This window comes from Fibroporia radiculosa (genome assembly GCF_000313525.1).
Source record: "Fibroporia radiculosa TFFH 294 genomic supercontigs, scaffold441, whole genome shotgun sequence".
In the NCBI taxonomy this organism is placed as follows: Eukaryota; Fungi; Basidiomycota; class Agaricomycetes; order Polyporales; family Fibroporiaceae; genus Fibroporia; species Fibroporia radiculosa.
This window is the reverse complement of record NW_012133208.1, coordinates 44,997-69,250: the sequence shown is the minus strand read 5'-3', so window position 1 is coordinate 69,250 and position 24,254 is coordinate 44,997. Positions and strand designations below refer to the sequence as shown.

At 51.6% G+C, this 24,254-nt stretch overlaps 11 protein-coding genes across 11 annotated transcripts; 4 read left to right on the top strand and 7 right to left on the bottom strand.

Moving 5' to 3' along the window:
• Positions 1-265: 265 nt before the first annotated feature.
• FIBRA_01054 (uncharacterized protein) lies at positions 266-1,566 on the top strand (the record flags this gene model as incomplete). The annotated part of the gene is made up of 5 exons (XM_012322938.1): positions 266-578; positions 613-672; positions 726-888; positions 939-1,430; positions 1,494-1,566. The coding sequence occupies 5 exons, from the start codon at positions 266-268 to the stop codon at positions 1,564-1,566; spliced, it is 1,101 nt and encodes a 366-aa protein (XP_012178328.1).
• Positions 1,567-2,464: 898 nt separating this feature from the next.
• Positions 2,465-4,863, bottom strand: FIBRA_01053 (uncharacterized protein; the record flags this gene model as incomplete). Its single annotated transcript, XM_012322937.1, has 12 exons — positions 2,465-2,599; positions 2,647-2,752; positions 2,805-2,876; positions 2,927-3,011; positions 3,067-3,139; positions 3,192-3,261; positions 3,319-3,456; positions 3,506-3,553; positions 3,601-3,735; positions 3,793-4,008; positions 4,077-4,733; positions 4,799-4,863. 12 exons carry the CDS (start codon positions 4,861-4,863, stop codon positions 2,465-2,467), a joined length of 1,800 nt encoding a protein of 599 aa, XP_012178327.1.
• Positions 4,864-5,130: 267 nt separating this feature from the next.
• Positions 5,131-6,580, bottom strand: FIBRA_01052 (uncharacterized protein; the record flags this gene model as incomplete). The annotated part of the gene is made up of 9 exons (XM_012322936.1): positions 5,131-5,292; positions 5,346-5,450; positions 5,502-5,565; positions 5,617-5,676; positions 5,733-5,960; positions 6,010-6,175; positions 6,232-6,395; positions 6,450-6,509; positions 6,564-6,580. 9 exons carry the CDS (start codon positions 6,578-6,580, stop codon positions 5,131-5,133), a joined length of 1,026 nt encoding a protein of 341 aa, XP_012178326.1.
• A 366-nt stretch (positions 6,581-6,946) lies between these two features.
• Positions 6,947-8,001, top strand: FIBRA_01051 (uncharacterized protein; the record flags this gene model as incomplete). Its single annotated transcript, XM_012322935.1, has 6 exons — positions 6,947-7,186; positions 7,244-7,280; positions 7,330-7,446; positions 7,493-7,583; positions 7,646-7,836; positions 7,892-8,001. 6 exons carry the CDS (start codon positions 6,947-6,949, stop codon positions 7,999-8,001), a joined length of 786 nt encoding a protein of 261 aa, XP_012178325.1.
• Positions 8,002-8,297: 296 nt separating this feature from the next.
• Positions 8,298-9,014, bottom strand: FIBRA_01050 (uncharacterized protein; the record flags this gene model as incomplete). Its single annotated transcript, XM_012322934.1, has 5 exons — positions 8,298-8,470; positions 8,529-8,562; positions 8,615-8,720; positions 8,772-8,851; positions 8,904-9,014. The coding sequence occupies 5 exons, from the start codon at positions 9,012-9,014 to the stop codon at positions 8,298-8,300; spliced, it is 504 nt and encodes a 167-aa protein (XP_012178324.1).
• A 547-nt stretch (positions 9,015-9,561) lies between these two features.
• Positions 9,562-10,938, bottom strand: FIBRA_01049 (uncharacterized protein; the record flags this gene model as incomplete). The annotated part of the gene is made up of 6 exons (XM_012322933.1): positions 9,562-9,575; positions 9,630-9,736; positions 9,788-9,977; positions 10,041-10,417; positions 10,478-10,745; positions 10,800-10,938. The coding sequence occupies 6 exons, from the start codon at positions 10,936-10,938 to the stop codon at positions 9,562-9,564; spliced, it is 1,095 nt and encodes a 364-aa protein (XP_012178323.1).
• Positions 10,939-11,835: 897 nt separating this feature from the next.
• Positions 11,836-13,499, top strand: FIBRA_01048 (uncharacterized protein; the record flags this gene model as incomplete). The annotated part of the gene is made up of 4 exons (XM_012322932.1): positions 11,836-11,976; positions 12,034-13,102; positions 13,164-13,373; positions 13,426-13,499. 4 exons carry the CDS (start codon positions 11,836-11,838, stop codon positions 13,497-13,499), a joined length of 1,494 nt encoding a protein of 497 aa, XP_012178322.1.
• A 243-nt stretch (positions 13,500-13,742) lies between these two features.
• FIBRA_01047 (uncharacterized protein) lies at positions 13,743-16,310 on the bottom strand (the record flags this gene model as incomplete). The annotated part of the gene is made up of 7 exons (XM_012322931.1): positions 13,743-13,912; positions 13,969-14,148; positions 14,204-14,782; positions 14,834-14,896; positions 14,950-14,971; positions 15,025-15,325; positions 15,379-16,310. The coding sequence occupies 7 exons, from the start codon at positions 16,308-16,310 to the stop codon at positions 13,743-13,745; spliced, it is 2,247 nt and encodes a 748-aa protein (XP_012178321.1).
• A 305-nt stretch (positions 16,311-16,615) lies between these two features.
• Positions 16,616-18,087, bottom strand: FIBRA_01046 (uncharacterized protein; the record flags this gene model as incomplete). Its single annotated transcript, XM_012322930.1, has 6 exons — positions 16,616-16,854; positions 16,910-17,246; positions 17,302-17,368; positions 17,420-17,642; positions 17,695-17,713; positions 17,773-18,087. 6 exons carry the CDS (start codon positions 18,085-18,087, stop codon positions 16,616-16,618), a joined length of 1,200 nt encoding a protein of 399 aa, XP_012178320.1.
• Positions 18,088-18,415: 328 nt separating this feature from the next.
• FIBRA_01045 (uncharacterized protein) lies at positions 18,416-19,060 on the top strand (the record flags this gene model as incomplete). The annotated part of the gene is made up of 1 exon (XM_012322929.1): positions 18,416-19,060. The coding sequence occupies one exon, from the start codon at positions 18,416-18,418 to the stop codon at positions 19,058-19,060; it is 645 nt and encodes a 214-aa protein (XP_012178319.1).
• Positions 19,061-19,145: 85 nt separating this feature from the next.
• Positions 19,146-23,769, bottom strand: FIBRA_01044 (uncharacterized protein; the record flags this gene model as incomplete). Its single annotated transcript, XM_012322928.1, has 16 exons — positions 19,146-19,505; positions 19,553-19,795; positions 19,846-20,388; positions 20,444-20,611; positions 20,666-20,875; positions 20,931-21,132; positions 21,181-21,202; positions 21,251-21,274; positions 21,324-21,368; positions 21,421-21,452; positions 21,509-21,836; positions 21,886-22,051; positions 22,113-22,557; positions 22,608-22,662; positions 22,710-22,794; positions 22,849-23,769. 16 exons carry the CDS (start codon positions 23,767-23,769, stop codon positions 19,146-19,148), a joined length of 3,849 nt encoding a protein of 1,282 aa, XP_012178318.1.
• Positions 23,770-24,254: the final 485 nt, after the last annotated feature.

The following is a 24,254-nucleotide window of genomic DNA, read 5'->3' as shown; positions in this document are numbered from 1 at the left end:
AGCCCGCAACATACAAGTGGTCGCAGCGCCACTCATGAGTCTGATCGATAAAACCCATCCGTCTTCAAGCCTGATATCACGTGCGGCTCCCACCACAATTGCTCCAAGTCTGCGTCCTCAGCAGGTCAATTTCCGGAGCCCATGAATGAGCCTTCCGCGGCCCGGTGTGGCAAGGCACAAACCGTCGCTTCTGATAAGTGCAAAAGGCTCACCTGTTCCCTATATAAACTTGCTGCAGTCTCACAGGAACCCTTATCATCTCATAATGGCAGAACCTACCACTGAGCGGCCAATTCACCAGCCAATTCACCCCGACATTCGGGACAGACTCGACCCCGAATATGCTGCGTACCATACTGCCAACAACTTGCATGTGATCCCGCTTCATCTCCTTCCCTGGGATCCTGCCGTCCGTCTGAATCCTCCTGTGGCCGGCGGGTCCGAGCCCTTGAAAGTTGGGGACGTACAGGACCTCTCCCTCAGCAAATGTGCTGTCCGCGTCTTCACACCAGAGGGCAGTGCGCCTCAAGACGGATGGCCCGTGTATCTATTTTTCCATGGAGGCGAGCCTACCTTGCGTTACTCGTCTGGAACATGCTCATGTGCTTGCAGGGGGATGGACGTTGGGAAATATTAACACCGAGAATGCATTCAGCACCAATATGTGCCAGCGTGAGCATGCCCGTGTGTTATCTGCGTATCAGAGAGCTACAGTTCCACATCAGGAGCGAACTGCGTCGTCGTCTCGGTCGACTACCGGCTTGCACCCGAAAATCCGTATCCCGCTGCAGTGGAGGATGCTGTCGAATCTCTTAAATGGGTCTATGAGAAAGGCGCTGCGCAGCTGAACGTCAATGTCAACAAGATCGCCGTTGGAGGTTCATCCAGGTGTGTTGGCTGCAAGTCGCCACCAATAACATCTTCACAACATCTTTTAGTGGTGCCAACCTGGCCGCGATCCTCACGCACAAAGCCGCACTCATGCAGCCGCCTATCCCGCTAGTCTTTCAGGTCCTCACCGTTCCCGTCACGGACAACACGGCAAGCATAAGCGACGACCGATACCCATCGTGGGCAGAAAACCAGAACACCATTGGCCTCATGGTTGGCAGAATGCTGTGGTTCCGCAACTACTATCTGCCGAACGAAAAGGATCGACTAGAGTGGGACAGTTCTCCCATATTCGCTCCAGAAGAGACCTTCAAGAAGGCCCCCAAGGCCTGGATTGCTGTCGGCGAACTGGATATTTTGAGGGACGAAGGTGTCGTGTATGCGGAGAAGCTGAAGCAGGCAGGAATCGAGGTGGAGCTCAAGATCTACAAAGGCGCTCCCCATCCCATCATGGCCATGGATGGTGCGTTCGCAGCACTTGTAATATTATTGAGTGTATTGACGTACAGGAACGAATGGGTGCGCACGCGTCGTCTAGGGTAAGGCAGCTTCATTTTGCAAGAGATTTCTGTGGCTCATTCTTCTACGTTCGTATCTGTCAGCGTCTTGCAGATTGGTAGACAACTTGTTTCGGATGCGGCGTTGGCACTGCGCAAGGCATTTGAGACCCAATAATTGAGAGTAACATCGTTCATAATCGGAGCTTGGAGCTCGGGATTAAAGAGAAGATGTATTTGTTCCAGTTTCTGTATCTTACAGCAGGGCGATCAAAGGCCACATATAACCATATGATGACCAACCATGCACCATCCGTCTGCGCTAACCCTATAACGGCTGGCTAAAGCCATTACTACTGAGGTCGCGTTAGGAGCATCGCAAGGAACTGAGTCCAATCCAGCCGCACCATCGTGCCTCTACCAGCATCCAGTGCTGAAGTGGGTATATACGAGACGCAGTACAATTGCGACCATGATACTCATATCGAGACCTGGACAACTTTCAGTAATCACCTAGTTTCTTACGATCTTTATCCTGGAAGTTAAAACATGAATACAATGACTTGATGCACCGGCCATTGCGGTCGCTGTGCCGCGTAATATCTAAAGACCAAATATATCAGATCACTTTTGCAGACTGATCCATTGACGTCGAAAGTGTTGTCGGACACATCACCCGTTCTCAAGAACGTTCGACTCGATGTCTTCCGGCTTGTTCGTGGTATAACCTACTTAAGGGAATATCGGTCAGACTGAGGCAGACGATCTAATCATTCGGTCCACAGGTTCGCGCGTCGAGAATTGATTTTCTAGCATAAAAAGTTGGTCAAAAGACACTGAAGCAAACGATACGTGAGAACGTTAGTATAGACCTGCCTATACTCCTGTATCCCTAGATGCCTCGAGGAAAACGCATAAACGCGTAAGTGGAATCTGCATAGCATAATTTTTGAGAATAAACGCCACAAGACTTAAAATTAAGGACAGCACAAGAATACAAGTGATTTTACGCCCCTGTATCACAGAGAAAATATTTAGTAACGGATCACGAAAACTCTTCTCGAAGAATGAGTTGCTCATTGATGAGCCTGCATGATTGCATCTGAGATGAATGCAGCTGAGACTTGATTGCCCCCGAACCAACGACCATGGAGGCCTTGAATTGCGTTCTTAGCTGATTCGATTGAATCGAACTTCACGTAAATCTCGCCCTACGATCGTTCAGCATCCGGCCATCAAATCAGCAGATGTTGCATACCTGAGACTCCCGTTCCACCTTGATGAATTCTACTTTGCCATATTTGTCTTCGCATTCGCCCTTTACATCTTCAGCAAGGTCCTTGTCCCAGTCACGTTCCGTTTCCCTGCTCCGAGTCAGTTTTCCACACCTTTAGCGGAAATGATGAGTACACTTACTCTTCCGGGTTAAACATATTTTTCAGGAGGACAGATCTTGATTGCATCGACTGAGGAATGTTCGGTTTGGTACTATGATTTATTTAGCTGGGTATTATTTGAAACGATATGGTAGCACTCACACAGGTGGGAGCTTGACTGCTGGCTGGTCAGTCCTGGCTAGTTTCTGCATCAGCGCCTGTCGAGAAGCTGCATTCAAGTTACCACCTGAGAATCCAAATATGAGCTGTGACAACGTAGACGCTTTCTAATTCGTTCTTACCGCCCGCTTCATCCAAGGAATCCTGCTGCGCGTACTTTGTTGTCCCCTTCTCGTGCACGGTGTTGACACGAAGCTGAAAGGTCTGTCAATAACTTGAAAGAGGGCATAAGATGGAAACCAATCACAGTGCGGCCAGCAAGCTCAAAGCCCTCCATTTGCTCTAAAGCCATCCTTGCATCCTCGGCTCGTTTGTACCTGCAAGATGGGTCATGAGACACATAAAGATGATATAACATCCAACGACAGTCGTACTGGACAAATGCATATCCTTTGCTGCGTCCGGTCATCGGATCCCTGTGCAAATCAACAAACTCTAATTCGCCGAAGGGTTCAAAGACCTGCTTGATATCGGACTCGGTAAGGTTGAAATGCAAAGAGCCAACGTAAAGTCTGACGAGAACAGATAAGAATACGAAACAGAGATGGGGATAGAACGCACTGCATGCCACCATGTGGTGCGCTCACTCCAGGTGGGAGGTTCAAATTCCTGGCACGTATCAGTACCCAACAAATTTAATGGGCTTTCTGGCTCACCCGTCTCCCGGATGTAATCTGTTCCGTTCGGCTTCGGTGTGTTGAATCTGTATAGGAAGGCCCATCACAACAGTGCCGCTAAGTCCAAGTGCCTTGTCAACAAGTTCAACGGAGCGGAATTCGACGTAACCAATTCTAACAAGCACGTATGAGCACAACATGGATGGGGCTGATTGATAAGACCACTCTTACCCTTTGGATCTCCTTGAGATCCTATCGGTCACAATACGAGAATCCATAACGCTTCCTTCGCCGAGCTTGTCTTCGAAGAAGTATCCCAAATCTCGAGCAGTGAGTCGGGCAGCAAGCTGCGAAACAAATACAGACCGAGCTTCAGAATCGTCTTCCCTCGGCTCATCTGGGTTCAACATATCGTCCAAAGGCGCTTCATACGAGGGCGAAGGTCGTCTAAATAAGCGCGAAAAAAAACAACACGTCAAAATGGCTTGAGCCATTAGCACGAGCGCAACACTTACCGAATGGACGGACTCTTAGGAACCTCGGGAGGTATTGATGGAACACGATCTTTGCGTTTATGGTCGCGCTCTCTCTCCCTGTCTCTGTAGCGAGTAAGGTCGTCAAACTCATCGCGCGGGTCGCGCGCCCTTGGCCTATCCCCAAATCTGCGGTCTGGTTCCCGCGAGCGATCCCTACGACGACGAGGGCTATCGTAAGGAGGGGGAGGGGGAGGAAGCCCTGCAGACGGTGGCGGTGCAGGTAGAGACGACTCATCTGGGCCCTCGTCGTGCCTTTTCCTCTTGACTTCAGTATCACGACCTTCAAGGCCCTCATCTGCATCATCGACTCGTTTGCGGCGGCGCTCTCTGATATCTCTGTCTTCACGGTCGCGATGGCTATGACGACTTTCGGCGCGCTCTCTATCGGAGCGGTGTCGCTCACCGTCGCGGTCTCTGCGCCTCTCTCTATCCTTGTCCCGCTCTCGGTCTCGGTCAATGTCTCTGTCGCGATCTCGGTACCTCTCCCGGGAGCGATCTCTGTCACGTTTATCGCGGCTACGACGTCCGTCCTCGTGCTCGTCGCGGTCGCGCCGTCTGTCACGCCTTTCCTTGTCCCTCGAACGGGATCGGTGAGAGCGTCTAGTACGATGTGTCTCCGTCGAGTGATTACGAGAGCTTTCAATGTGCAGGAACCCAGTCAACACTTGCCCACAAAATCCAGAGAGCTGCCATGCACTTACGACTTTGACCTTCTATCAGGCGACCTCTCTCTGTCAACATCCATTTTGCCGTTTGGGGACGACATTGCCGTACAATTGCACCGAAGTGTTGGCCGATACAACGAATGAAGTTTTTTGTGGTAAGGGAAGAGCCAAGGCTCGGTCAAGGCTGAGCGTCGCAACAAGGACGTCACAGTCATGTCACAGGCTGTCACCATCTCATACGCAAGTCACTCTGTCACGGCTGTCCGTTCAAGCAAGAAGCGAATATGATACATGAATTTCATGTTAAGTTACAAATTCCGTAATTCTATGTACTGCAAGCAGAAATCTACGTGTAATGATACAACCCTCTACAGAAGACCCGCCAAACGAGCTCGAACGCGCTTCTCCGCCTGCACAAGTTCTGTTTCTTCTGATTTCTTGTACAATTGATTCAGCGGATTGGCATCCCCTTCCTTCTCAAGATCGGCTTCTATTTTGCTGAACTCGCCACAGAACTTGCCGTTCAAGACCTTCATCGTAACCTCCCGTCAGTGCCGTTCGAGAAAATGGCCTAAAATCATACCTGGTTGTAGAGTATGTTCTTGAAGTGCTCTCGTACTGCTACTCCGTCCAGAGCCAGTGCGCCACTCAATTGGCCATATTGTGACACGATAGAGTGATGTTTCAGCTGAAACAACGGTCAGATCGACATCAACTTCTACTTGCTGTTCTAGCCAACCTGATGAATGAAACCGTCTTCTGCCGCTCGTTCAAAAATTTCCGCGGGCTCCTTCGACATCCACCTAGCGGGGATTTAGAGAAGAAACAGTGCACTTTCTGGACGGCGCACGTACATCTCGTAGCACAACGCCTCGTCAGAACAGCCTGCCTCCTTGAGCACGCTGAACCCTTCCCTAAAACCACGCCGGCAATTAGGACTGCATGCACAAAAGAAGCTGGCTCCACTCACCTGAAGAGGGTGATAATGTTTGGCCAGAGGGCTTGCTCTGCGAAGAGGTCCATAGCCGTCTCCTCACGAACAGACGATGCAATAGCGCCTGCCTTTGTGGCACCAATCGCGCGCGACAGTGACAACGCGAGAGCAAGACCGTTACCCGTGCCGTCTTGCTCGACGGAGACAAAACATGGGAAACCTTTGCCCTTGACATAAAGGCTGCGAACCGAAGATCCGATCATCCTGAGACGAGACGTTAGCAACGACCGAAGGTATAGTTGAAAAAACACACCTCGGGGCCACCATGGTTACATCCTGGGTAGATTTGAATGTAAGCAGATTGAAGAAGACGTTGTAGCCACTGGCAACGACAATCGCGGCGTTATCCTTCAGGTTGGGAGCAAATTGCTCGTTGAATATGCGGGGCTGGACTTGATCGGGTATCAAGATGAAGACCACTAGAGGAATAGTTCCCCGTGAGTCCATGCATCGAGTAAAGGAAGACTAGTCGCACCGTCTGCGAGTTTGGCTGCCTTCACGAAGTCGTGCTCAACAATGAATCCCTTCGATTTTGCGTCTTCGGCATATGAATCTGGCCTATTCGCAATGAGGATTTGCTCGTTAGGGATGCCTGAATCGCGAAGATTCTGGGCCTGCGCTGCTCCCTGGTTCCCAAACCTTGTGAAGGTGATCGTAAGACATGTGATATTCCCGTGCAAAGGTATCACATACCCGAGGAAAACGATCGTCTTGCCTCCTAGAAGACCAAGATCGGCATCTGCGTCGTAGTAGCTACGGAGTGGCAAATCAATACACAAAGTGTTAATAGCTGAATGAGCTACACACATCTTGGCAGAAGGCATTCCGGCTTAGACCTGTAGACAATGAGAATGAAGTTCCCAGTTGTGCATCAGGTGCATACACACTTATATATCGGCGTGAACGCCATCTCGCCGGACTCCAGGCCCGTACGACGGCTTTCCGCCATACGCCTCAAATGCTGCAGTGCGCATATGACATAGTCAGCGTCCCATATCCAACAGGGAGCGATGTCCCTGTGACACGGAGACGGACCATGCGGACCGTGTACAACTCTCCGAGTCCCCATACTGCCCCCATCTGCCTCAATATCGGGCCTCTCGCGTGCGAGATATGCAAATTCACAAGCTTGATGAAGAACACCAGATAATGGGTCGTAAGTCGAAGAGCGGGCCTCGTATATGCGCGACATGTCGGGATTGCTAGCGAACAAGGTGGTATGTATCACTGGCTCATCTCGGGGGATTGGACGCGCCTGCGCGGTCGAAAGTGCGAAACACGGGGCGACAGGGTTGGTCTTGCACTACCTAGGAGACAGTGAGACAGAGACAGAGATCCAGACATTGAAGGTGGAGGTCGAGGAGCGCTATCCGACTACCAAGGTTGCCGCCGTAGCTGGGGACATCGCCGATCCCGCCACCTCGTCCAAAGTACGCTCCGTTTCGCAAGCGCCCTCCGAGTCTCACATCGACAACAAACTTGTGTAGATCGTCCAAGTCGGCGTCGCCGCATTCGGACGGATAGGTCGGTCTCTAGTATCTGCAGCGCGTGTATCGTCTCATGCTGCGCCTAGATGTCCTCGTCAGCAATGCTGGAATCTGCCCGTTCGCAGAATTTCTGACAATGCCCCATGCGACCTGGGAACGCACTCGTTCAGTGAATCTGGACGGATCCTTCTTTGTCGTGCAGGGTCAGTTGTGCCGCATCAGAGTATCCTCCAGTCTGACCTTCGTAAGTTACACCTAGCCGTGGCGAACCAGATGCAATCACAGAGTCCCCAGGGCGGTTCAATCATTGGCGTTTCCTCTATCTCTGCCTTAGTCGGAGGTGAAATGCAATGGCAAGTTACTGTTCGCTCGTGGCTGATTCATCCCGCTCAAAATCCGCAGCCACTACACTCCCACCAAAGCGGGCATTCTATCCCTCATGCAGAGCTGTGCCATCGCCCTTGGGAAGTACAACATTCGCGCCAATGCGGTCCTTCCCGGCACAATTGCCACGGACATAAACAAGGAAGATCTGTCGGACGCCGTCAAGCGAGAAAACATGATCAAACGAACAGTTCTGGGCCGTCTCGGTGGTCAGTCTTTCGCATTTGGATAGCTTGCGATTCCTGACACTTGAGTATCTTGCAGCGCCAGACGACATCGCTGGCCCGGTCGTATTTCTTGCTAGCGACCTCGCCAAATACGTGACTGGGGCATCTCTCTTGGTTGACGGGGGATTGTTCGTGAACCTCCAGTGACATCTTACACGAAGCAAAAGAAGTGGCTCCTTGTTTGCTGTCCACGCCCCACCCAGCTCATCCAAACAAAAAAGAACTGACTCCAGTATATCAGTCTCACGCTTATCCTGCCGGATGTTGTTTTTGTATCGCTGCGAAATGACCATCATGCTGCGTGAATGCTCGTAGTATTTTCGGAGAAAACATGCCCATTTACAACAACGACCGCATGGCACGATGGACCCTCTGCGTGCTAAACTTAATCCTTTCGGCTCGTACACCGTCACTCATTCGGTCTGCCGGACCTCCATACTATATTAGAGCGCGGCCTCTACAGGCTTTGCAGACACCAGCACCGAGGCCCAGCGCGTCCAGGTAGGGCCTGGGTTCTTCCACGCATGATTCGTCCCGCGCTGCACAATCACGTCCCCCGGGGTGCTGAACGTCACTTCGGTGCCGTCCGTCAACTCCAGCACCAGCGTTCCGGAGACTGCGCGTGCGGGCTCATCGAGTCCAGCACAATGCGGACATAGAGGTTGATCACTCACCCAGAATATTGTAATCCAGCGATGTCGTTTGATGCTACCGTCTGCGTTCAGATCGTGTTGGTGAAAGCAGCGAGGTGCCGACATACCATCATTGCTGTAGCTCCGGGCGCGAGATCGGTGGTGATGAGGTTTGTCCCGTTGTGCATGACAATGCCGAAATCTCCCTCAACCGGCCTAGATAAACCCTCGAGACTGCGAGGACAATCAATAGCCTGACGGGGCGGCCAGCCTATGGGTTCTCACTCGGTATTGTTGTCGTTGGTAGGAACTGAGCTCGTAGACCACGCTGAACAGACCCATACTCCGGGGAACCCTGGCCCTTCCTGTGGGACCGAGTGAGTTCACACATATGCGATAATTAGCACATATACATACGTTTAAAACCAGATCATCTTTGTGTCGGACGCAAGACTTGCCATCTTGATCGTGGCCAGTGACGACTCTGCGCGCGCTAGGGAGGCGGTCGGTTGATTGAGCAGATGCCATGACAGGGAAAGCGTATGCACTATGAACTGAAGTGGGGCTTGAAGCATACGTACCAACGGTATAAAAGACTGACCGCAAAACTTTATCAGCGAGATGTTGATTATGGATAGACCAGAACCTGTGTCTCAGGTGCTCTGATGGAGTAGGTCGTAGCCGATTGGTCGACAAACTTGTTCAACACAAACTCTACAGAACCCCGAACAGCATATGCATCGTGTAGAAGTAGATGGAAGTGCGGTACATCAGCATCACAAGCTGGCGGCGTGCGAGCTCACGATGTATGAAATGATCCAACTGAACCCAAGATACTGTAATATTGAATTTTCTCCAAGAAGCAATCATGATAAGAAGGCAAAAAGCCGCCAATCACTCAGATATATGAAAAACTTAGCACCCCGTGAGTGATGCATGAATGATAGAATACAGCAATGTTGACTGTAGACCCGCACACTGTCCGACGCTGTCATCGTTGTGCACAACGACAGGTACATCATCAGTTAAAATAAGAATCGCGCAACCGCACAAAACACTCGAATAGTAGCAGAGCTTAAGGAGCCGTATCTGCAAGCGGATGTTAGAGAAGATATGGGAAGTAATATTATCGCAGTGACGTACAATAATAATATTCATCGATCAACGGTATCCAATCCTTCACGAATGCACTGAAGAGACCTATTAATGGGGCGTTACTAGTCGCCTGCGCGATCGCTTCCAGCTTCGGCCTATACAGCTAGCGTAAGATCTCAGTTGTCAGCAATTAGATCAGAACGTACCGTGTCCACGACTGCCAGATAGATCCCCTCAAAAGGTACCAAAGAATGTCCCTATCTCTCAGCGCGTATTCCGAGCGTTCTAGAGATGCTGATCGTGGAGGCACGCGTCTGAAGTTGCGTGAGATAAACTCCAACGCGAGTGCTGTCATGAGAGGTCGATTGCTCTTGCGATCTCGAGACAGCATAATAGCTGCGAAAGAACATATATATATATATATTGACGGATGCGAGAAGGACTCGATGAAGCGCGCACCGTAAATTAGAGGCCGTAGGATGTATATTACCTCTGCAAGCCACTCCTTCGAAGACGATAGCGGGTGGAGAATCATTGTAGGTGTCTTCACTGACATAGTTGTCAAAGCTTTTGGCAGCAAATAATCCTCGACAGCCAACGGGGACTGAGTTGGAGGGGGTGGCGTAAATAAAGGATGGATTGGAAGAGGAACATGATTGTTCTTCAGGTGTTCTGGGGTCGACGGAAGGGAAGACGGTGGGGAAGACGGAGCAAGGGTAGGGGATGACGTGTCGGATTCAGGAGGCAAAGAGGAGGGATCTATCTCGCGCTCAGGGATAGGCGGCGAGAGCAGCGGCCTTTTGGTGGCGCGCAAGAGGAAAAGCCGCAAGCCTGCTCTGCAAACATACAAATGGAATTCAGAAAAGGACATGGGATGGACGTAAGTGAACACCTACTTGACAAGTTCAAGTAGGACGATACCTCGCCAGCGACTGCGACGAGAGACTGTCCTTCGTAAACCCATCTCGACAAGAAGCTCGAGGAAGCGGATGAGTTGCAACGTGCGCGCAATCCATTTGTACTGCGAGTTCTTGTCAGACCACGCGCGGGTGTACCGCGTGTGTGGGGACGGAGGGATGAGAGACTTGTACTTTGGGTCTGACTGGATGAACTTTGCGAGGAGGGTGTCATGGTACATGCTCGTGACATTGAGCACAGCGGACACTGGAGTGGTCCGTCGTAAGGACGAGAACAGAAGAGGGCTGCAGAAAGACTAACAAGCTTCGGAGGCGAGTTCCGCATCCCTGAACCTGCCGGGCAGAATCCACGTAATGGACCTCAAGGAGGACTCGAGGGAGGAGATGGTGGACACATTCTTGACGAGGAATGATTCATAGTGAGCAAGAGCAGACGACATTGAAAGCAAAGGGGGGAGCAGCCAGTCTGCAAGGCAGGTGGCTGCGTCGTGGTGGTGAGTGGTAAAGAGCGCACTATGAGCGCGGGAGCGACTCGGCCATCCGTGTCGATCATCGCCGACCGTCACTCGCCGCCGAGCACGGGGAGCTCCTCGTCGTTGTTGCTGTCGCACTACGATGTACGCTCATTGATGCTTACTGAACACTAGACTACCGCGTTGATACAGCTCACAAGACTGCACCCCAATCCAAAGCGCACACGCCCATTCAGCCAGCTGCGCAGTGACCGGCTCCGACAGGTGTGTCTCGTGGGGGAGACGTGCACCTCCAAGCCGAGTCTCTTCATAAAGCGTATCCGTATCTCTGGTAGAGTGCAGCTGTCGGTCCGAGTCTCTTCATAATACTATGAGTATACATATCCTCCACAACCCGGGCGGACCCACAGGGGAGTGTGACCAGATGAACGCGATATGTGCCCTTCTCTCCCTCCCCCGCCTTGATGCACCCGATGAAGCCAGCTGCACTGGCCCACCACCACCCGCTGGCGATAGCCGTCTCGGGGACGGAGCTTGCGTCTCATTGTCAGTGCCTCGCGTTCGCCGTAAACAGATAACGCCCACCCAGCGCTGCACGTTGCATGTAAGCGAAACCGCCTGGCCGCTCTGGTGCCTACTGGGTACCCAACAGCCCCATCCATTGCCCAATGCGCGACTGCTGAGCCCATCGCACCCGTGCTCGGTTATTACTCGCTTTCTCACTCCGATTGTCTTCATTTTCCCCGCTCTAATCTCTTTTCGCCCTCATCACTTCCGAGTCACATCTCTTGATCGCTGTCGTCGATTTTTTTGGTCTCTGGATTCGAGCCCCTCCTCTCCTACCCTTTGGGCTCAGGCTCTCCAATGAACACCTCCAGAGATGCCGCTCGCTCGCTGAACTACTTCCAGCCAAGCCCCGTTCGAGGTCAACTGGAGAATCTAGAGGGTCACTCTAGGAACGGATGGCGATACCTCCAATGTACGGACACTCCCAATGAACTGAGGGTATGCATGCTCGTCGTCCGCGTTTTCGTCACTGTCATTGAACCCACGGCATTGTAGGTTTTGCTCCCTCCCCGAACCGCGCTCATCTATAGCCACCTGCTAAAGGCAGAGCTCGCCGAGCTGGCAAAAGACAGAAATGCCTCCTGGGACCGTATCCTGGAAATCCGCCATCTCAAAGACCGCATGATCCGCAAATGCCAACGAATGGCACGCGCATCCGCCCCAGCGGGCAAGCAACCCGCGCGCTCTACATTTTTCACCGTCCACGCACCTCCCGACTTCAGGGTAAAGGAGATGGAGCGGTGGTTCAGAACGCAAGGGGCCAATTTTACTGACGATACCAAGGGTGGTGCGCAGGCGGCCACGTCTTATTGCTGCAGCAAGTGCGGTCCTCTGCCTAGTCAGAGCGGGTCCCATGTCCACCGACGGGGTCCTTCTCCCCCGCGCCGACAGACCACCGCGCGCGCGCCCCTAGATCGCGCTCCCATACGGCGGGTGGACTCGGTGAGTCAGACGACGACGCTGCTCAACCCATCTCCTCCCCCCCAACCCCAGAAGCAAATACAGAGGCAAGCGCATAAATCGCACGTCCGCGCGCAATCTGCGTCGGTTTCCAAGGGGACCACTCGCATTCCCAGTGTAGTGCGTGAAGCAGACCGCCACCCGCCGACGCGTTCCAAGTCCGTCGACCGCAAGCGGTCCGCATCGTCCGTGGTCAGCACGCAGTCGCATGCCGGCCGCCTGAGTGCAAAGTCTCCAGATCCGTTGCCCATACCCTTCCGCACACACGACCCCGAACTGGACATACCCTTCGTGTCAGACTCGCCCTCGACGCTCGCGGAGGAGCTGCCGGACGTTTCCGACGCGCCCCTTCCCATGGCGGAGCCGTCTCCGTCCCCGCCCAATGGTACGACCCTGCCCACCATACACGAAGGATCCGAAGTTGGCGCAGACGATACTGCGCGCCGACCCCTCCCCCGGCGGCGCAGCAGCCTGAAAAAGTCGAACAGCATCAGCAGGCTGAGCGTCGGCAGCGTCACCAAGTCCGTCGCGTGGGCCATGGACAGGGACTGGATAGAGCAGATGTCCAAGTACATGAAGGCGGCGAACGAGGCTGAGGTCCTGGGTGAGCAGAGCACTGACGCGTCTTCCCGTGAGCGCACACTGATCATGGCTGATGACGCTAGGCCACGAGCTCGAGGAGCTGCGGACCGGATACCACGCGGAGGTCAAAGCCATGCGCCTCTTGTGCCAGAATGTCTCCGAGGCGTCGGAGCGGATCCGCCAGGAGATGGACAAGCTCCATCGCGACGAGGAGGACGTTCGCAAGCACGAGAACAAGCTGCTTTTCACCATTGACCAGCTCGAAAAGAAGGAGACTCAGTTCCGCGAAAAGGGTGGGTCTTCCCGTCACTGCAGTTCGAGCACGAAACACTGACACATCACTAGTGCTGTCCGTACTCGAAGAAACTAAACATGTTGTTAGCATGTGTGATAAGAAGCGCGAGGATCATGATGCATAGGCCCGCTCTCATCCATTGTCCGAAAGGGGTTTCATGAGTGTCTAGATTGAAAATACGAAAAAGGTTTTACATCAAGCGCGTTGTGGTTAATATTGGAATCAATTGGGATCGATTTTGTAGTAACAGTTCTCGACTTCAGAACATACCCAGTGGGAAGTATATATGTAATTATATTTGTGAAGTTATTGAGCCAGCTCAAAACATCATGACTCTACAGTTCGGGCCATAGGTATCAGGAAATAATCATAGATTCTTGGACCGCTTCTTGGCCTTGGCTTGAATCCACCAATATCGGACGAAGATGCCATAGACAACAGTGATAGCAATGGAAAGCGCGATGATAATTGCAAACCACCAATATTGGTCACTCTGATAAGAATTTTTAGGCACAGCGACGTTCATGGAAAATAAACCTGAATTGTGATTCATAAGATATCGAGCAACAAAATTCTCGGACGACAGCACGCACCAATTAACGTCTGGATACACACCACGCCCAGACTGACCGTCGACAAAGTGACAAGAGCAGCATCTGTCCCCGACTGCGCCCTCGCAACAGAAAGACGGAGGTGTGATAAGTAGGTGGGGTGCGACTGGCTTAGGACGCGCTCGTAATGAGCTAGCGCCTGCTGTAAGGTCAGAATATGATCTGATCACGATACGTTTTTAGCCCCACTAAAAAAAAGAGGTACGGGAAATCCTACCTTGAACATCTCCCATGTAGATAAACACATCCTGATCATGGTCTGTCCCATATACAAGCCCCCACTCGCCTACGCTTAGCAGCCGCTTCCGCAGCTGGGCGATAACTTCAGATTTGTGAGCCAAAAACCGGGCGAGAGATGTCACCAGTCTCCTGGTCCGTGTCATGCGTTGAATTGTGCTCGCAGTCGTGACTATAGGCGTATGTTTGAAGACAACGCGGAAATGCCCATACGTCTGGCGCAAAAAGCGCCGAGAGCGTCGGTAGTGGATTGCCCAATTCGAAGGAAGCATGAATCGCGTCTTGTGTTGTCCAGATTTAGATGGTTCGGGTATTTTTTCCAGTAATGTAGGTGTGCTGTACTTCTCGGAATCTTGTGTCTGTTCATGAGACACTACCTGCTCGAGAGCAGCAGGATCGGGTGTGAGCGGACGCGGCTCGGCGTGTTCGCTCGTGCGATTCAAATGAACGGGGTCAGAGACCACTAGAGTTTCAATGTCGACGACGTCCTTCTCTATCTCCTCCAGAAAGGGAAAGAAAGAATCCACAATTGAATCGATGATGCCATGCGCGATCCAGTCTAAAACACAGTGAGAACGCGAATGCAACCCAGTGGGGTCGGAAGGCGTACCAGATGTCATATTAATACTTTCTGATAGTTTGCTAATTTTATTACGAATGCGGTCCGTGTGCTCTATGCACCTTGTGAGTACATCACATACATTTCCAGAAGCACATAGGACACACCTCCTATATCACCAAAGTGAAACTGCTCGCAAAGGTGTCGGTTATGTACTTTGTGGGATAGTCAAACCGACTCACCGAACAGATGCCTTCACGGAAGACGACCAGATAAACATTCACTTCTCCAACAATACCCTCATCTATTAATGTTTCGCCTCCTTGTCGCGCCAAACGAAGCGCACGTAGTCGCTCACGAGTCTTCTGGCTCTCGACAGCGCGAAAGACAATAAAATAATATCCCAACTTCGGGAAAAGCTCTAGCTTTTCGCGGGGATCTTGTTGTAGGATGTCCTCCAATGTCAGAGGATGCAAATGCAGGAGCTGAATGGGACAACGATCAATAGGGTATGGCAAAACAGGTTCAATGAGAGGGGACTTGCTTTGCCAATAGCACACAAGTCACCCCACGTTGGAGAGGCCACATCAAGCCACCAGGCTTCCCGGGGGGCACTCCTACCGTTATCGACGAGAGGTATTTTTTGGACTCGCGTAGCAGGTGTGGCTACGGCGGCTCTTCGTTTCCCTTTTTTGATCTTCCGTAACTTACACGAGTCCTGATACGCGGACGGGCAGGGCTGCTCAAAGTTTTGGGGCATCATGTAGTCATGGTGTAGGAGACAGGGCATGGGTTGAATCGGCTCTGGAACAGCTGTCTCAGATCGAGCCCGCCAAGCTCGTTCACCATCCTTGAGGACAGTACCAAGCTGAGTAATAATAAGAGGTAGGGAGTCTGTGTGTAAGAATGGTGACCCTCGATCGGTTTTGCCAGAAGTAAGGTCCCCTGACGAAGGGACGCGGGAGTCTAACGAGCTGGGGACATACAGATCGAAGGCACGGAGAATGTAGCGTGACTCCTCTCGGGCTCTAAGACGAGCTGCTATTTCGCGCTCTGAGCGTTGATTATGAATATCCGCGAGACTGTGTCGTCTCTTGCGTCGACGGGACGGTTGAGACCTGGCCACTGTGACGATGGATCGGTCCGAGGATGAAGAGGAATCTGAGAGCGTTGATGAGGATGCCCACGCCCGAGCCCAAGTTGAGATGGCATGCTCTACTACAGCCGAAAGCGCTCCAAGGCGACCGCCAAAGACCGACGAGGAGGACGAGGATGAAGACGAGGACGAAGATGAATCCAGGGAAATGAGCGATGGTGGCCGCTGTGGGGCAGAGTCCTCCCCGCGATAAATATCCTCATCCTCGATGTCCTCCAACGAACTCTGGTCAAGCCCCTGTGTGTCCGGAACCAGTGTTATAGGTTCACCATCCGGAAGAAAATATGGGGAAGGAGTGTTCGCAGTCATGGTGTGGTCCGAGCTGTTTGATCCCGAACGCGTGGATGCATCGTTGATGTATGCTGCCTGCATGAGGGGCAAGACAGCCCCAGGACAAGCCTACGGCGCCGGGACCATGAGATGGGAGAGTCGTGGAGGGCGGAAGCTAGTCGAGAGACAAACTTGAGGCGATCGCGGCATGAGAAGTTGGCATGCACAAGCGACGGTGTGACAGGCCCATCGACCAGCATCGACCGCCGGTCCGCTGCTGGCGTCTATCCCTCCACGGTCCCACGACCATTCCTTTTCGCCATTGCAGCACAAATGCAGCACCACAGCCAACACTAGCGTCGTATCTACCGCCACTATCATGATATAGGGTATACAAATCAAACAGCCTAGCTGATACGCTGTCGCTTGCTCGAACGTTCACCACCAGCACCACCAGATCCGTCCCCGAGACGCTTCAGCGGACGCCCTGCCGAGCCACCTGAGCCCGGAGCAAACGGCCGTTTCTTCTTTTCTTTCTGGTTGACCTTTTTCTGTTTCTTCTCTATAGCCTTCTTCACCGCACCCCTCCCCCCGCTTGCCGCAAGCGCATCGTACTTGGCGCGCAACAACAACTCTTTCTTGTCCCCTGTGCCAGTGACAGTCCATCAGCAAGCCTTCAGAGGTTATCAATTTGGACGCACCTTTCTTCAGATACCAAGCACCCTTTCCTGCCTTCCTCTTCTCTCGCTCCTCCTTGGTCACTTTCTCGAGAGCATCCTGCTCGACTTTCTCGCGTCGATCCTTGTTCACCGAGCTTTCAGCCCGCTTCAAAGCCTGCTCCAGCCTCTGCACTTCCAGCTGTCGTTCTTCCCGCAGATCTCGAGGAGAGCTGGCAAGCAGCTTGCGCGCACGTTTGAGATTGTCTCTTAGTGTCTTCATCTCCTGTGTATGCATCTCAGACAAAAATCCATACTGCGCTCGAAATTGGCTTGGGGACCATTCGCCCGCCAACGATAAAAATCGGGGGTCGCGAGAAACCTGTAGGGAAAGTAGTTGGTGAATGTGCTCGATTTAGCGTATAATATCTACGTACGGGCTTCGCCACCTCTGCACCTAGTTTTCTCCGAGGTACAGGCTTTTTCGACGTCACCTCAGTCGGTCTATTACAATGTCAAATAATAAAGGAAGGGCATATAATCCAAATCACCTACGCATGCTTATTCTTGCGTTTGGGGATTTCCGTCTTCGAGCCCTGAGATTTCTCCACTTCCCTGCCTTTGCCCTTACTCGGCCCGGGAGGCCTATCAATAATTGATTCATGTTCGGGGTCATCGTCCTCATCAGAAGATGTTTCGTCTTCAGAGCTAAGGGCAGTTGCACGCGCTAAGGCCTGCTGTGCTTTTCGCAAAGCCCCAAACGACAGAGAAGCAAGTTCTGCATTATCCAATAATCAGTACGCCTTTCAGGTATCTAGCAAGGTGCATACCATCTTGCTCCGCAGCTATCTTCGTGACTTATACACTCAGCCAAAAAAAAACTTGATTCAAAATACGACGAATATTACCAGACGGAATGGCCTTCTCTCGTCCTCATCTGCTGACTCCGCTCCGTCCTCGTCCTCGACCAGCTCTTCCTCGTGCACGTATTGAGAAACTCGGGGAGCGTCAGGATCAAGATCTTCTTGTGCGTCTTCGTCGTTGAAGTCTTCATCAGAGCCGATGGAGGACTCGTTGGTCAGAGCCTCTTCGTCACTGGAATCGGACGTGGAAGCCGAGGGCAGAGCATGCTGAATTCCCCCTCTGTGATTGAGTTTGTTCTCTGGTGGTGGGATAGCTCGAGCACGGAGGGTGTCTGATCTTTGAGCATGTCGGCGAGCCATGGCGGAGCAGGCAGACCCGAGGGCGGGAAATGCCGGTATCCGGTGCCGCCCAATGCGTCGATCATCCAGTGGGATCAACGAGCGCTTAGAGAGTGATCAGCTTTCTACTTATTTAAATCCCATCCCCTGCGCCGCAGCGGCTTCAACGCTTGGACTCCAACCACTACACATCCTCACTCCACTCCATAGTTATTGCCATTCAGCTCAAAGAGATTTTTCAGGGCTGTGACTTTCTTACTTGATAGTAGACATCCGGTACAATTTCAATGACTTCGCTCGATCACATCAGACAGGCTAATGAAATCTCGGGCATTGTAGAATACTCGCCATGCCTGACAAGACGATCGCCTTAATGCTCGGGAGCGCACGCACCTCGGGAAATGCGCGAGGGCTTGCGGCCTGGCTCACATCAATTCTCGATAAACAGCTCAACGCCAACACAAGCGGCGACTCACACGACGCGTTCCACATCGTTCTCGTCGACCCTACCAAATCCCCCCATCCACTCGGACCGGTTGTCGACGGCGTGCGTATGCCCGCCATGATTCGCGACCCTGCCTTATATTCCTCTCCTGCCGTCCGGGAATGGAGTGCCTTCATATCCTCCTGCAGCGCGGTCGTCGTGTTGACTCCGCAGTATAACTGGGGTGTCCCGGGAGAGCTTAAGAATTCCTTTGATCATCTCTACTGGGAGTGGCGCGACAAGCCCGTCCTCATTGTCACTTACGGCGGACACGGGGGATCCAAATGCGCCGCTCAATTGAAAGACATACTGGAAGGCGGGCTCAAAATGCCCGTCGTCGAACAGCCCATCCTCATCACCCTACCGGTCGAATACATCCGGGCTGATCACAGAGTGCCCACCGACGCTCCGCCCCCCGATTTTCTGCAGTCATACCAAGAGGCTGTAGAAAATGCAGCACAAGAACTCAAGCAGCTTCTTTCCGCTCCAGCGAAAGCCGTAGAACACTAGTTTGTAGCCCTTACGGTTTGTACATTTCAGTTAGGACTGTACAACATCGCTATCGAGTATTGCTATCAACGTACATACACTTCTCTTATTCTTGTTCCTGGGATGTAGTTGCCTCTGCCCCCACATTGTCGGACAGTATATATCGTCCATTCTCCAAACGCACGTCCAAGGCAAGCCCTCTTGATGGTGGGCCCGAATGCCAATATGGCGTAATTCCGAACCAAACCGCCACCTTCGTGAGAAAGGGACGATGCGTGGCCTTGTCTTTCCGAAGGGGATCTTCCAAAATGCCCTCCCATCGGTATGTCGGTCGGGCTCTGATAGAGACATCGTCGTAGTCTGTACCAGCCCCAGTTCCAAGCGTTGATGGCTGGGTCAAAGTCTGAGCATCGATCTCTTCCATGTCCAAGTCTGACTTATCGTCTCCGAGACGGAGTATATTAGCCTACATGTCATGTTAGCACATACACTTGAGCGGATTGGCCGACATACCCCCTGGGTATCATGGAAGACAATGTCATTCATCCGCAAGTACATCTTGTTCAAGAAGCCTGCGTCGAAGCAATCCGTCCATTTAGGTATCTTGTGTAAGAGACCGCGCTGTGTCAGGAATGATTCTAGCGCCGCGCGGGGGAGTGGCCGGTATGCAATTGAGGTGGGGTAGTGGGGGTTGAAATCCGTTGCGTGTGTTCGTAAAGCGCTGATAGTATTATAATTGCGCCTCCAAACGTCATCCTGCTCATGAATTCAGCAACGGGGACATGAAGCCAACGCACGATTCTCACCCAAAAAATATACCACCATGCGCCAAGCTCTGAGGCGGAGACCGCCGAATATCTCTCGTATGTAATCGCTAGGATCGTCTCATTGCTTGTCATAAGTTGATTGACACGCGGATCATGCTCCATCCTGAGCACAGTCTTGGTTGTCTGGTCTGCTTGTGCAGGGTGGTTGTATACAGCGGTGAGGAATTGATACGTGAGCGTATCCATCTTCCACTGGCATTCCCGCCAATAGTGATGACGATAACTGCGGATGATGCTTTCAATATAGGAGACCTGATCAGTTATGAGCAGCTCATTCATAGCTAGGAAGCGCGCAAGTGGCCGTGTGAGGTCAAAGTCGTCGGTCAGACCAATCGCGGACCCATCGATTTTCACGTTCTTGGTATAGGATAGTTCCACGCCGAAACCACTTCCAAAGTCAGCACCTTCCCACAGGAGCTGTCCTCGGCGTTTGATGCTAAATGTACAAGTCTTAAAATGGACGACCGTGTTCGCGCCATAGCGTCGTCCAAAGCAACACCATTTGTCGCGGCTGCCAACGGGCTTGAATGAGTCAGCCACATAGTCGGAATGTTAACTACCGTCGATGGCTGCATACCTGTATGTGGTCATACGGCCACTGCACGATATGGCCGTCGAGAGCCCTTAAAGCCAGACGAATGTCTCGTTTACGCTGGATGTGTGGGTTTGTATTCTGCCCGACATATAATTCGAGTTGTGATAGGTCTTGTATCACGCTAGAATGTCCATCATCGTATTGCATAATCTGCATGGTTCGCAGTCACAGCTTGTCCTCGTCAAGTGGTAGGCAGTAACTCACAAGAGTAGGTGGAAATGGAATCCACCAGGAGGTCCCAAAGTGGTCTGTACAGTTCGGCGTCGATGAAGGAGAGGGTGAATCCCAGTAACTATCAGGGCCGATTAAATGGTGTTGTATGATTTCCTCGAGACGATGGAGACGAGGACCATCAGGTCCAGACGCTAGCCCGATGGCCTTGTAATAAGCATTAGATCCGACATCCATGAAGATCTGAGCACGAAACCAATCACAGTTAGTGATAACTATGGCAAGCACAGAAACCCACCTTCAAATTCTCAACTAATCGTTCTCCAGGCGAACCAGCAAAGTTCAGAAGGTAGGGTGGGTACTGATTATCCCGCGATTGCTTGAAATCCATGGCCTGGCTCTTGGGTATCTTGCAATCAATGTTTGTCAAGAACAAAGTAGTGATTGACTCCTGCCAGATCCGTCGCTTGGTATGCGGACAAGTCGCAGATAAATCAATGCTAAGGCTCTTTAGGGAACTCATTAGATTCATGGAATGATATCCTCACCGAGGTGAAAATATATCAATACCTATTGTAGATGTTAGCATTTTATCAGAGGCAGTGAAATTGTACTTACTGAAATCAATTCGACGAGCAATACCTGAATGCAGGTTAGATATGAAGTCATGTAGAACGACTAATCCTCGTACGCTTGACCAAACGGCGCATGAAATCCAAGTTTATAATCGCGAAGTCTGGGGATGACGTTAAGGTAATGAACACGCTATACGTGATGATCAAACTTACATATGCACAAGCCATAGGTAGCAATATAGATTCTGGTATCTCAACAATAATTCAGAGCTGCACTAACAAGAATAGTTATAACACTAACATGTATAAGATTACACCGTTGAGAATATTCTGGCCCGGTATATTGAGAGCCACTCCGAGAGCCACAGCAGCCGTCAGAACATAATTGATCCGCGATGTCCATTCAGAGGCATTGCTCACTGGATCTAGGAAAGGGGCGTAGATGCATTGTAGAATAAAAAAGATCAGCATTGCTACCAACAGCACAGCTTGCCGAGAAATGGCTACAGCCGACTGCGAGAGCGAACGGAACAGGCAGTTGTAGGGGTCGACAATGGCAGTGACGAGTAAAGTCGTTAATTTCGCGAAGAGAAACATGGATTCATAACTTCCCCAACCTCGGCGAAATCCTGGATCGTATATAAATATTGGGTCGCTCCTCGTGCACAATGCACTCACCATTATATAGAAACGATAATGGGTTGCGATCGCGGTTCAAGAGCCGTTGATATTCGCGATCCATGTCGCTCTTGCTGCGAGGAACACCCAATTCAGTGTAGGGGTCAACCATCGGGACAACCCTCTGAATTGACCGATACAAATGAACAGGAAACCAAACAGTGAGCTATCGCAAATTCTCGCAATGAGTTTTGGTCGTGGGTAGAGTGCAACATGTAACCACTCACCCCCGCAAAAGATATTATGGCAAGAATGACTACTATGGGTGCGTAATTAACCGAGTTCATTTCCATGGTCGTTGTCCAGCAGAAGTCGAGAGGAGCACGATATTGGTTTGCGGGGCCTAAAGGAGGCACTTGAGGGGGGTTAGAGGTAGCATTGATGTACGGGTTTGGAACCACCCAGAGATCCGAAGACCAGACAAGAACATGCACCGCCATTGTACTGAGCGGAAGATACAAGATAGTCAAAATGAATGTAACAAGAACGAGTAACCAAGATTTTGTAGGGTAATCAGCCTTCTGCAACCCTTCGGGAATACGAACTGTGTAGCATCGAGTAGATATGCGATAGAAACACCACAAAAGTAAGCCGGAAACTGCCATTAGGATTACAAGCAATATGAGTGATTCCGTCACCGTGGAGGCGAAATTCAGTGCTAGGGCATTGGGTCTAGAATTGCATCAGTTCCATCACGACAGATTGACAGCGGCAGTACTGACATAGTGATTAGGAAAAGTTTTCGCCATCGCTCCTCCGATGTTCCGCTATGTGATGCTAGCGTTCCATTAGCATGAAGCAATAATGATCGAAAAAAAGCTCACTGAGAGTGTTCAAGATGAGAGCGAATATCTGAAGGGTATCAAAGAGACCTTGTACGCTGTAAAATGAAGCTAGCGCGCTTGACCCCTACACGGATTTAAACGTTCAGATGGGAGAAAAATTCGCCTACCAATAACTTACTGTAATGGCAAGAGCGACACTCGTAAGTCCGGAGAAGATAGATGTCCTATTCCTCCAGCCTGGAGCCACAGTTGAGTTGTGTTCCAAATCAGCAAGCGATTTCCCCGCTGTTGCCAAGTGGTCCATTGGGGGAAACATTTGCACAACTGGGGTTTTCATCTCGCCTTCAGTCACAGTGTTCATAGAGGGAAAAGAATGAGCAGGCAGAGATTCAATATACTTGTCTAATTGAGGGAGAGATAGAGGTGCCGCCTCCCGTTCGAAGATGGTAGATAGTGGTACAGGAATACTTCCAGATTTGAACAAAAGAGGAACGAGAGTTGTCGAGGAATGTGAGGAATATGTTGGAGTGCCAGTGTCCAATGGGAAGTTTAAGGCCTGGCGCCCAGCCCTCAAAGACCTAGTGGTCCCAGATGATGATACAAAGGTGCTAGTGGCTTCATCATCTCGACATGGAAGCTCATGCATCTCAACAGGTGGTACGTCAGAATGCGACGTCGGTTCGTATGGCGAAGACGAGTCCGTCTTATACAGGACTCTGAAATATGAACGGCCAGTGGCTGCTGGTAGCTCGTCTGCAATGTCCGAAGACGCCTGGTAAGTGTTCGGGAGACCTTCATGATGATGTTTCACGCGATCCTCTGTGAGGTGCGTAGATATGGGAGAGACGAACTCATCATCAGCCTCCTCATTGTGGCTCGGCTCTCGGCGTCGTAGCAACGGATGAGGGGTAAGCCCACGGCGATCGCGCGACAAGTCATCTGGAGAACCAGGAGTGGCGCGCAGGAGCGGACGAGAACAGTCCTCCTCGGGATGCGGCTCGGCGTCTTCCCTCGTCAGGCTTGAGGAAGCTGACGGTGCTCTGGGGGATGCACGAGTGGACCGCGTTTCGTACAAATTGACCAGCGCCTTGACAGTCATTGCAGAACGCGCTCAAGCTGGCAAGATGAGCACAGGGTTCGCAGTCAAGATGTAGGCCGTGGCATGGGATCCTGGCCCTCGCTAGTTAGTGCTCGGTGGCAGTCGATCATCAACATGTGTGAGCACGTGTGGTGTCAGTATGCCTTTATACGGAGAGCCTCTCTCAGGCTGGAACGTGCGTCCGTGTACTTCCACAATAAAAATATGAGGTAGAGAGCGTCATAGCAGCAGTTGAAAGCGACACACAGAAAGGACTCGGATACAACATTTGAAATCTCCAGCCCGCACGTACTACTGGACATGCTTGAGAAGCACTATAGAGTGCTTCGGAGCAAAGTCCGTTTTTCCTGATGACTAGTTGCTATAATTATGCATACTGCCACAACCCATCGTTCTGTATATAGTGTAAAGCGGTACAATCGAAGATGTAGTACAGCGTGTGTTCTGCGATAAGTATATATCGATACAGACACCAGAAATGCGAG